The sequence below is a fragment of the Lampris incognitus genome, chromosome 8 (genome assembly GCF_029633865.1).
Source record: "Lampris incognitus isolate fLamInc1 chromosome 8, fLamInc1.hap2, whole genome shotgun sequence".
NCBI lineage: Eukaryota > Metazoa > Chordata > Actinopteri > Lampriformes > Lampridae > Lampris > Lampris incognitus.
In genome coordinates, this window is record NC_079218.1 from 29,462,303 (window position 1) to 29,474,813 (window position 12,511).

Genomic DNA, 12,511 nt, shown 5'->3' on the forward strand with positions numbered 1-12,511 from the left:
CGCTTGCGACCATCTGGGGCTGGCCGCAGTTCAACTTGTTTTGTGTGTGTGTGTGTGTGTGTGTGTGTGTGTGTGTGTGTGTGTGTGTGTGTGTGTGTGTGTGTGTGTGTGTGTGTGTGTGTGTGTGTTGCGTGCGTGTGCGTGTGCGTGTGCGAGCGTTCGTGCGTTTGACGCGACCGACCGGACGTTACGTCATTAGTTGTGTTGCCTTTTCGCTAGCGTCTTCCGTCGCATGGGCACAGGTTTGTCAGGTTCTAATTTAGAGTTATAAATGAATTGTTTTGATAACCAATTGAATACATGTAGAATTATATGATGTTTTCATATTGATTTGTAATAAGAAACAGATCATTAAAGAAGCATATGTTTTCCAGATCAACAGGACAGGGTTACTTGCTCGCCAGGCTAGCTAGATAGCTAGCTACCATCTTGTGTTTGTCTACATCGACAAGTTTATCTTGAATTTAGCGTATGTATACTACTATCCTGCACAGTAGTGTAAAACTCACTCACGCTAAGCGTTAGTTATTTGTTTGTGTCCTAATCTGACGTTAGAGCTAGCTGACGTGAAATAAAAATGTAACGTTACCACGTTTTCTGCCAGGGGTTGTGTTTGCAATTGCTGTTTTTGTTATTGACCAACCAAACGTACGCGCACAGGCTGAAATTTTACTTTTTGACTGAGAATAAGCTTCAATTTACAAACTTTCAATAGTTGAGGTTAGCAAACTGTTGTGACAGGAATGCAAACGATGATAGCCCCAGATCGTAAACCTTATCAACTGTATGTTTCTTTTCATTTCGTGGCACACAACAGGGCTAAATTGTGAGCAACGAAGTAGTAACAGTTCATTGAATAGCTTCTACATTGTTGTGTCTCAAAACATTATAACAAGTAAAGATACATTATTTGGGAGACTATAATATCTGCCACTTCCTTTTCAATGTATTGATTTGTTATTTGCATGAGGAGGTGTGCATAAACTATCTTGTCACTTTTCCCCATCTGCCCACCCCTTGATTGTTTTGGGCCATTCGTTTTTTACTAACCAGTAAACTACTTTGTTTTCAATAATGTCAATGCTCTTATCTTTTACAGAACAGAGCCTTCAAAGATGACTACTGCAGCAAGACCTACATTTGAACCTGCCAGGGGAGGGAGGGGTAAAGGAGAAGGGGATTTAAGTGCATTGTCCAAGCAATATTCCAGTCGTGATCTTCCTGGACACACAAAGATTAAGTACAGGTCAGTAAATGAAAACTCAATCAAACTAGAAGTGGCAATGGTAGTATATGTTCTCCCCTGGCCTGTTGGTGTGCAGTGGCTGTCTGTGTACTCCGCATGTTCTCCCTGTGCTCAGGTGGGTTATCTCTTGACTAGGGGCCTTTCTGTGTGGAGTCTGCATGTTCTCCCTGTGCTCACATGGGTTTCCTCCAACATCAAAAAGAAGCCCAATAAAAACAAGTAGAACATTCTCCTGCCATGTCCCTGACCACGCCATGGATGCCCACCTGGAATTGGTCCCTGGGTGCCGAAGGAACGGGCTTCCCACTGCTCCTGGCTGCCCTGGAGGAAGGACAGCAGGGCGGGAAAAATGCAGAAGGAACATTTCTTCAGCCGCCACTCTCTGCATGCAAGTGTGTTTTCTAGTGTATAGTTGTAAGAAATAAAGTCTCTCTTCTCTTCTCTAGTAGTTACTAGTGACACTACAAAGCAGCGGGTCCCCATATTTTTGTATCATGTGTTCTTCCAGCATGCTTATGAGGATGAACATGCATGCCACGAGCACAGGGAAATCAAACTGCATCAATATGCATCCAGGAAATAAGAACAAATAGAAGAGGAACATAAACAAGAGAATTATGTCGACCACCAAGTGCGAAGCCACTGCCGCAAAGGAAAAGAAACAAAAACCTAACCGTAATGTAGAGCAAAGAAAACAGAAGGATAAAGAAGCAGACAGAGGTTGGCCTAGCTTGACGTTCAACAAACTTAGAAATGGTTCCCTTATTTCATCCTCAGGCATCTTCAACACCATATCCTGGGTGGGAAAATTTGGGAATTGTCTGGAAACAAATGTCTATAAATATCTTCATAAAGTAGAGAAAAAGTAATACTGCATGTATGTAGGTGTGAGTGCAAATAATGTGAAAGGGCAAGTAAAATCAAAATTTCCATAATAAATTTATAAGACCCCATATAACACACATTTTTATGTTGTATCATCTAAACTGATCTGGGCTAATGATGAACAGCTTTTTTTAATCCCATTCATTATACAAGGGCATAGGATTAGTGAATGCTATATTTAGATTTTGTTGAACACTATAAAACCAACATAGTACAACGTCACATACCCGCTGGACCTGCTGTTTTGCCTCCCGGATTCTTTGGACCCTATCTCAGTCTTGTTGTGAAAGCCAGTCCTCGCTGACAGCAGCTCCTCTTCGCATGCCCTAAGCAACTCTGGCACCAGCATGACCGCCCCTAACTCTGAGTCCGTGACGACGACCCTGCGATGTTGTTGGCCAAAGGAAGACCCATCAGATTTACAAATAAAGATGCACTGTTGCACGAAGATTAGTCTTGACAAATTTGTGAGGCAATAGGAAACGTTGCAAATTTATATAATTTGAGCATCAAGACAATGATCTGTCTTTTGTCCAACCCACAGGCAACCCACCCAGGATGCCCCTGAGGAGGTCCGTGCCCGTGACTTCCGTAGGGAGCTGGAGGAGAGGGAACGTGTGGCTGTTCGCGAGAAGACCAGAGAGAGGGGACCAAGAGGTGGGTCTTACTTTTACATTAGACTATTGACATTGGACTGATTAGCACACCTTCAAGTAAAGAGGAAAGACTAATCGGTGAAATCACTTGATGTGGATTCTGGTTGGAATGAAAACCTGCATATACATGGCTCTCTGTGGTACATGGTTCCCAACCCCTACATTACAGTAACAATTACATTTTTCCCTTTGAAGTGGACAGTATTTTTTTCAAAGGGTCAATTGCTTCTCACTATACCTCAAGGTAATATTTGCTGTAAAGTTCACTCGAAATTATTTTCCAGAGCATACCACATCATCGTCTTCTTCATCATCCTCTAAGCGGCCCCGGTTAGATCAGATCCCAGCAGCCAATCTGGATGCTGATGACCCCCTCACAGATGTAAGTTCACTGAATTCATGACTTAGTTAACACAAACTTGTATTTGGCTGGTATAAAGCTGCTATGAAGACGCTGTGTTTGCATATGTCCGTAGGATGACGAGGATGAGGACTCTGAGGAAGACAGCGATGATGATGACACTGCAGCTCTGCTAGCAGAACTGGAGAAGATCAAGAAAGAGCGGGCTGAAGAGCTAGAGCGCAAAGTAAAGCATTGTCTTACACTTTTGTTTCCACTTTCTGTGAATGGGAATGAAAAGCCTTATCAGTTAGTTAGACCCTGGCTGCAAGTATTAAATCTGGGGAAATTCTCAATGTTACCTTTAGCTGTTGAGTAAACATGTTTCGTGTTCATTCCCAGGAGCGGGAGCAGAAAGCGGAAGAGGAGAGGATTCGCATGGAGAATATCTTGAGTGGCAATCCACTGATTAATTTAGCTGGACAGCAGCAACAGCTAAATCAAACACAGACTACATTCAGTGTCAAGAGGAGGTATGGTGCACGCACAAACATACACAACATTAATTTTTATGATGGAGATGGTTAATTTACTTACCAGTGTTCACCAATGGCCAAACTTAAGATTTTGACATGTCATGACCAGGTTATTCATGCGTTTCTTTTTAATGTATATCCTGTAAGGTGGGACGATGATGTTGTCTTCAAGAACTGTGCCAAAGGAGTGGATGATGCACGGAAAGAAAAACGCTTTGTCAATGACACTCTACGCTCTGAATTTCACAAGAAATTCATGGAGAAATATGTAAAGTAAAGGACTGGAAGTTGATTTTTTTTCCTGCTTTCTATCTCATTTAAAATAGTGTATTCGTCAGTTGGATGTTCATAGTATACCCAACAATACAGTAACCATTGTTATTCGTGAAAAATTTGACTCACAATAGCCAACACCTGAAAATATTGTACATACATGAGTTTATTGAATTTTGAGCTTTTAGTTAAAATGGGAAATTTTTAAATTGTGTTTGAGATAGTTAAAATACATTGCCATATCTGATTGTCTCTAGGTTGTTTTTTTTTTTAAGTTCAATAAACAAAAATCATCTTACAAAAAAGGCTTATCAAAATTTGTCTGAGGATGATCTATGATCCTGGATGTTAGTGTCACTATATGTAAAGAGAAACTTGAATTATCAATTCAAAGTTAAAATCACTGCATAAACACTTAAGTATATTTGCTACTGCACAATATTGTTTGCTTGCCACGAGACGCTTGTCATGGAGATGTAGACAAAATGAAATTAAGCAAAAAAGGAAATTGCACCTCCCAACAACTAGCAACAAGGCAACACAATCGAATATTTGACACTATTGCTCAATAACAGATGCATGGTGTGTCATCAGGACAGAGGAAGGAAGACAAGGAGATTTGGTGGTGGAATGAGGAAGTACAGCAAATTATACAGAGGAAGAGGTTGGCAAAGAAGAAGTGGGATAGTCAGAGAGAGAAAGAAAGTAGACAGGAGTACAAGGGGACGCAGCATAAAGCGAAGTGAGGTGGCAAAGGAAAAGGCTTATGGTGAGTTGTATGATAGGTTAGACACTAAGGAAGGAGAAAAGGACTAGCACTGATTGGCTAGAGAGGGACGGAGCTGTGAAGGGTGTGAAGCAAGTTAGGGCGATCAAGGATAGAGCGGAAAGGCAGTTGGTCCTGATGACATACCTGTGGAGGCATGGAGATGTTTAGGAGAGATGGCAGTGGGGGTTTTAACTAGATTGTTTAACACAATGTTGGAAAGTGAGAGGATGCCTGAGGAGTGGAGAAGAAGCATACTGGTACCGATTTTAAAGAACAAAGACGATGAGCAGAACTGTAGCAACTACAGAGGTATAAAGTTGATCAGCCACAGCATGAAGATATGGGCAAGAGTAATAGAAGCTAGGTTAAGAGGAGAGGTGACGATTAGCGAGCAGCAGTATGGTTTCATGCCACGAAAGAGCACCACAGATGCGATGTTTGCTTTGAGAATGTTGATTGATAAGTATAGAGAAGGCCAGAAGGAGTTACATTGTGTCTTTGTAGATTTAGAGAAAGCATACGACAGGGTGCCAAGAGAGGAGGTGTGGTATTGTATGAGGAAGTCAGGAGTTGCAGAGAAGTATGTAGGAGTGGTTCAGGATATGTATGAGGGAAGTGTGACAGTGGTGCGGTGTGTAGTTGGAATGACAGATGGGTTCAAGGTGGAGGTGGGATTACATCAAGGATCAGCTCTGAGCCCTTTCTTGTTTGCAATGGTGATGGACAGGTTGACGGACGAGATCAGGCAGGCGTCTCCATGGACGATGATGTTCACAGATGACATTGTGATCTGTAGCGAGAGTAGGGTGCAGGTTGAGGAGAGCCTGGAGAGGTGGAGGTATGCACTGGAGAGAAGAGGAATGAAAGTCAGTAGGAGCAAGACAGAATACCTATGTGTGAATGAGAGGGAAGGACAGTGGAATGGTCAGGATGTAAGGAGTAGAGGAGACGAAGGCGTATGAGTTTAAATACTTAGGGTCAACTGTCCAAAGTAACAGGGAGTGCAGGAGAGAGGTGAAGAAGTGAGTGCAGGCAGGGTGGAGTGGGTGGAGAAGAGTGTCAGGAGTGATTTGTGACTGTAGGGTACCAGCAAGAGTTAAAGGGAAGGTTTACAAGATGGATGTGAGACCAGCTCTGTTATATGGTTTAGAGACGGTGGCACTGACGAAAAGACAGGAGGTGGAGCTGGAGGTGGCAGAGTTGAAGATGCTAAGATTTTCACTGAGAGTAACGAAGAAGGACAGGATTAGAAACGATTATATTAGAGGGTCCGCTCAGGTTGGACGGTTTGGAGACAAAGCAAGAGAGGTAAGATTGAGATGGCTTGGAAATATGTGGAGGAGAGATGCTGGGTATATTGGGAGAAGGATGCTGAATATGGAGCTGCCAGGCAAGAGGAAAAGAGGAAGGCCAAAGAGGAGGTTTATGGATGTGGTCAGGGAAGACATGCAGTTGGCTGGTGTGACAGAGGAAGATGCAGAGGTAATGGAAGAAATGGAAATGGATGATCCGCTGTGGCGACCCCTAACAGGAGCAGCCGAAAGTAGTAGGAGTAGCTCAATAACAGTGCAGATGATTATTGGGGGCTGCCGTGTAAATCAAGTTTTTTTCCAGCAACCCTTTGCAAACTGTTATAGGTGATGTGATGCTTTTGTTGCAATGTTTCCTCCAGCAGAATTGTGTTCCCATAGCCAATATACCAATGTTTTCATGCCCTGTAGAGTGGTCTCTAATGAAGGCTTGTGTTGTTGAGTCACCTTCTCACTTTTTACATTTTCAACATGTCTGTTAGTCATTCTTACAGTTGCCATCTTCATTTAGATGTTATTAGATTAAACCACTGTCTAATGACCATACAGTATGAGTAACTGGTCTTGACTGCATCTGGTTTTTGCACCCTTCAAACAAAATACTAGAAATCATGATAATCACATACGTATATCAACACAGTCTAGACACATTTGGGTATTAATGCCATTTCTAGACTGATCATCTCAAGGACATTACAGTTAAGATACGATACTTTATTTTCATTGTGTGCATACAACGAAATTTAATTTGGTGACTCTCAGACCAGCAGCACTAGACAAGGTAAATGATTAAAACACAAGATAAAAACAAGGACAAACAACATTTAGTATAGATAAGTGAGGTACCAAAAGTGATGATGAGACAATAAAAGACAGCAATGGCTGTTTAAATTCAAAATAGTGCATGGGATTATTACACATAGTTGTCCATATTGCAGCGGCTTTAGTACCAGTTAGTCCTCAGCAGCTAGAGGCAGGTATGTGTGTGGGGGGGGGGGCGCTACAGCTCCATTTGTGTGATTTGCTGTCATAGGGAGTTGCTATTATTCCAAATGTGGATTTGACTTTCTAAGAACATAGAAATATGTTCTCAAACATAGTGTTACCCTTTAACTCAGGGGTTCCCAACCTTTTTTGGCTCGTGACCCCACTTTGAAGTCACAAAACTCTGGTGACCCCAGACATTCTAAGATTATGCTAAAATTAATTTGTTGCAAGAAAGTGTTCATTTTAGACTACATTTAGGCTCTACCCATGACAATTCTGTATATTTATTATGTATTTTATGTATTATGGTTGGTGTCTCTTTTTTGTGATCAATTTTTTTATTAGTCATCTACTTTTTCCCCAACACAAGACAATACAAACACAATACAAAAACATATGAAAATTACATATACATACATTCATACATACATACATGCATACTGTAATGTGCATGGATAAATAGACACGCTGGCCGCTGGCTGGCGGGTCTGACTCTTTAGTCGAGCGGTTAGCGATGTCTCCTGCGGTGCGGGCGATACGGGTTCGCTTCCCGGACGCGGCAGTTCCTGTGGTTGCGTTGCCCCCTGAATTCGCTACATTGGTGTCAGAAGTAGGATGGAGCGACCGTAAGGCCATCGGAAGCGAATGCGCCCTGAGGCGTGAAGGAGCTGATATGCTTAAGCGCGGGGACGCGCTTCCCGAAGGAGGGGGGTAGTGTAACGTGCATGGATAAGGAGACACGCTGACCACTGGCTGGCGGGTCTGACCCTTTAGTCGAGCGGTTAGCGATGTCTCCTGCGGTGCTGGCGACACGGGTTCGCCTCCCGGCCGCGGCAGTTCCTGTGGTTGCGTTGTTCCCCGAATTCGCTACAATACATACATACATACTAAGACTGCTGAGATCCCCCCTCCCCACAGGACCCATGATTGGTGTCTCTCACCTATTTAATGGGAAAGTTGAGCTTGCACATCTTGCTGCAGCCTTTCAAAGTTTGGTAGTGTAGTAGACAAAGCGCATCTCATCTCTGAGGTTACATCCAGTCACGAACGGTACTTTGACTTCATGCACACAACAGCACTAAATCCGGCTACACACAAATATGTGCTTCCAAAAGGAACCAACAGTTTTAAAGCACACTTATCTCTGGGTACTCTTCTCTTGCTCCAAACCAGAATTCCTCCATCGCCCCTGGCGAATTCAGTCCCTGTTGCGTTCTATCACATGTCAGTTCAATCAGCTGTCAGCAGTGGTGGCAGGTAGGCCCACTGAGCCTTCATTAGTGGAATGGGTCCCTCACCCAGTCAAACTCTTGAGATATCCAAGTCTGGAAAGTAAGCCGAAAAGTGCTCTTCTAGGCGTTTCAGGTGCTCGCACATCATCTTTGTGGAGCGCTGGTAATCGATGCTGTTGTCTGTTAGAAACTTGCTCAGCTGGGGTAAAGGGGTGAAGTTTGCTTTGAAAGGCTTTCTCTCCAGAATGTGAGTTTCCCCCTGAATCCATCAATAAGGTCACTCATCTGCATGATATTCTTGTTTTTCCCTGCATGCTCATGTTCAGTTCATTAAGTTTTCCAAAGATGTCCATCACATATGCAAGGAGGCACACTTTTTGCTGGTCACATCCATGAAAAACACCAACAGTCCATTTCTCAACTTGAAAAAATTGCTCCAGCACCCTACCTCTCGACAACCACCGTGATTCTGTATGAAAGAGCAAATTGTCGTGTTCAGAGCCCATATAGTTTTGCAAATAGGTGTGCACGCGGTGGCTGTGATTTGTTGTAGTTGACCATGGCTACATTCACGATGGGCACACTCAGTTCCTTAGATGCTGGTTGCTCATGATGAGTCATGAAATGATTCCATACTACAGAGGGGGCCAGTTCCACGATTACATAGGCCTGCTCGCCGCCCCGCCATAGACGGAGCCCCGTCTGTACAAAATCCTGCCATACGCTCCCATGTTGTCTCTGTAAAGTTGTGGAGGACATCGTATATTGCCTTGGCAGTCTCTTGTTCAGGAAGAGGGAGACAGTACAAAATATCCTCGTGAATAGCATTCTCCTGCATATAACGAACAAATGTCAAAGCATGGGCATTTTACCTTCTGTGCTGACATCCATTTGTAGAGCATAGGCTTGGGAATTTCGTAATCGTTCTGTTAGCATGCTCTCTTGGTCATTAGCGATTGCATCTATCCTTTTCACTGTTATCAGACAATTGTATTGTCTTCCGTTTTTGCGCTCCTCCTTTCCCACACATCGTTTTTACCATTTCAATGGCAGCTGGCAATATCAAAGTCTCAATGATGGTATGTGGCTTCATAGCCTTTGGAACTACATAGCTCAGCTCGAAAGATGCTTTCAAGGCTCGCTCACTGACAGTTATTGCCTTTCTGAGGTACACTCACTGCTTATTCAGCTTGGCATATTTCTTTTCAAAGAAAGAGTTTGGTTTGCCTACATATTCTTTATGCGTTGTCTCAAAATGTCTCTTGAGCTTGTTGGGTTTCATGCTCTCCGTAGACAGGACGATACCACACAGCAGACAATGCGGCCTTTCCTCGTTGTGTTCAATTATGCTAGTAAATCCAAACTGAAGGAAGGTTTCATCGTATTTTCTCTTAATTATTGATGTCAGTTTCTCTGTTTCACTCGAAGATCTAGAGGGCACAGGTCGGTGAAGAAATCTTTCCATTTTCTGTCGCTCTGATTTGCTTGCAAACTTTGCTCGCTATTTGAGTGTGGGAATCTGCACATTGATCATGTATGATCGTGTGAATCAAGATATGCTGAGAACTCGATTTTTATGAGGAGAAGTTAGTTGTTTTAAATCGTGTGTGGTGTTTTTATTATCATAATAATTATTATTTGTATTGATGAATTACTAGAGGGCAGCACAGTGGTGCAGTGGTTACCGCGGTCACCTCACAGCAAGAAGGTCCTGGGTTCAAGCCCCGGGGTTGTCCAGCCTTGGTGGGTCATCCCGGGTCGTCCTCTGTGTGGAGTTTGCATGCTCTCCCCGTGTCTGCATAGGTTTCCTCCAGTGGCTCCGGGTTCCTCCCACAGTCCAAAGACATGTAAGTCAAGTCAATTGGCCATACTAAATTGTCCCTAGGAATGTGTGTGTATGTGTGTGTGTATGTGTGTGTGTGTGTGTGTGTGTGTGTGTGTGGGCGGGCGTGTGGGTGGGCCCTGTGATGGCCTGGCGGCCTGTCCAGGGTGTCTTCCTGCCTGCTGCCCAATGACTGCTGGAATAGGCTCCAGCATCCCTGAGGATAAGTGGTTAAGATAATGGATGGATGGAATTACTAGAAATTTCAGGCGACCCCATTTCAATTCCATGCAACTCCACTTGGGGTCGCAACACCAAGGTTGGGAACCTGTACTTTAACTTATATTTGTCTGTAAAGATGGGTTGTGGCCCCAAAAAGGATTGTAGGATCATCACGAATGCATGTATTTGGTATCACTGAAAGAGTATCTTACTTATTTTTTCATTTGATCATTTCAGTATTTGTCTAATATAGTTTGCTGGAGTTGCTAGAAGTCAAATTGCCACTGTTCCATTGTCCATTCTCATGCAAACTGAATGTGACCTCCAGCAAAAAAAAAAAAAATCAAACTGGCTTATATCTAGGATCACACCACTTTAAAGTTAAACAGAGCCATGTGTACATGTATTATTTTGAGATCTCACCTATTTGTAAAGACTGAAGTAATTTAAGTTTTCACTGTTGGCAGGATGTGGCTGTCCCAAAACATCTCCACAATTCATATGTCAGACATTACCAGTGTTCTTTGGGAATATTCATGAATGACTATTTACCCCCCTCACAGTCTCCCAGGTTAGTCCCATAGGTATAGATAAAAAATACATTGGTTACATAGAACATGATGTCTCCAGTTCATTATCACCTGTTGCCCTGTGTAATCCAGCTCTTCTAAAGGTGAGTCCTCTCTCATCTCATGGCTCTTACAATATTCCTGTTAGGATTAGGCCACGGTTTACTACCCACTACTTTGCACTATGTGTCTTCAACTGTCAGGCCAGATAATTTGATTACAGTCTGCTGTAGCGATTCCAGTCCAACTAAGTCCCTTGTTCCAATTGTTTTTGCTCTTTTAAATGCGCAGTCCATGTCAAATAAGTCTTTTATTCTCAATGATTTAATTACCTCCCTCAACCTTGACTTTCTATTTCTTACAAGACCTGGCTTAAACCTGGGGAGTGTGCCCCTCTAGTGGAGTTCTGCTCACCCAGCTATAATTTTCTGAATGCACCCAGGTTAACAGGTCGTGGTGGGGGTATAGTAGCTGCCTTTAAGAACCATTACACATGTATTCCTTTTACTTCTGATTCTTTTAATAGTTTTGAAGTCTTAACTTTTAAAATTGTGTGTCACAACCCAATTTGCTGTATAATTATTTATCAACCCCCCCCCCCAATTCATCTACAGGTTTCTTAATGAATTCTCTGAGCTATTGTCCTCTGTTGTTCTTAAATTTGATAGGGCCATTATAGTTGGTGATTTTAACATCCATGTTGATAATCCTTTTAACTCATTTGTCATAGAGTTTTTTAAACATTTCTAAATCTCTTAACCTTGTGCAGCATGTCACTGGCCCCACACATAACCGTGGGCACACCCTTGATTTAGTTTTCACCCTGAACATGTCTCTTAATTCCCTGAATAAGATCGATTTTGTCTCTGACCATAAATGTATTACATTTGGTGCTTCTTTACCACCTACTACACTACCCCAGAAACATATAATTAACTCTCGCATCTTTAATAAGCAGTCAGCAGCCATGTGTTCTAGTTATTTTTCCAGTCTGGCTAGCTGCCCTCCTCTCTCGCCAACATTAATGACCAAGTTAGTTGGTTTAAGGATTTGTGTATATCTGCCCTTGATTTTTCGGCTCCATATACTTCCAGAGCTGTCCCAGTTATTAACACAACTCCTTGGATCAACGAAAACATCCATCAAAAAGGAAGGGAATATAGGAAGGCCGAATGCAGATGGAAAAAATCTGCTCTTGAAGTTCATCAACTCCATATGAAGGAGTTATTATCTGATTTGAATCAAACTCTTAAGGATGCAAGAGTTGCTTACTTCTCTAACTTGATTGAGAGTAATAAACATAACCCTAGGTTTCTGCTTAGTACTATCAATCAGCTTATGAATCCCTCTCTTCCCACCATTTCTGCCTGTTCTGCTAATGACTGTGAAAATTCCTTGTCTTTCTTTGTTGACAAGATCGATGGTCTAAGGTCCAATTTTACCCCCACACTCTCCCGCCCCTTTCAGCCGTCCAATTTTAATGTTGGAATTTGTTCCCGTATCTCTTCAGTTCCTTTGTTAATACCGTAAACTTCATGCATCCCTCCTCCAGTCCCTCTGATATAGTTCCAACAAAATTTTTAAAATCCATCCTCCATGGCTTAGGTCTGCTGTCTATCATCAACTGCTCACTCATATCTGGGTCTGTACCTGACTACTTTAAA

General features: G+C 42.7%; 1 protein-coding gene across 1 annotated transcript; it reads left to right on the forward strand.

Annotated features, from left to right (window-relative positions):
* Window positions 1–208: 208 nt before the first annotated feature.
* Window positions 209–4,235, forward strand: cwc15 (CWC15 spliceosome associated protein homolog). The gene is made up of 7 exons (XM_056285433.1): window positions 209–242; window positions 1,100–1,246; window positions 2,676–2,788; window positions 3,072–3,169; window positions 3,264–3,374; window positions 3,530–3,660; window positions 3,811–4,235. Exons 2-7 carry the CDS (start codon window positions 1,116–1,118, stop codon window positions 3,938–3,940), a joined length of 714 nt encoding a protein of 237 aa, XP_056141408.1. The 5' UTR covers window positions 209–242; window positions 1,100–1,115; the 3' UTR covers window positions 3,941–4,235.
* Window positions 4,236–12,511: the final 8,276 nt, after the last annotated feature.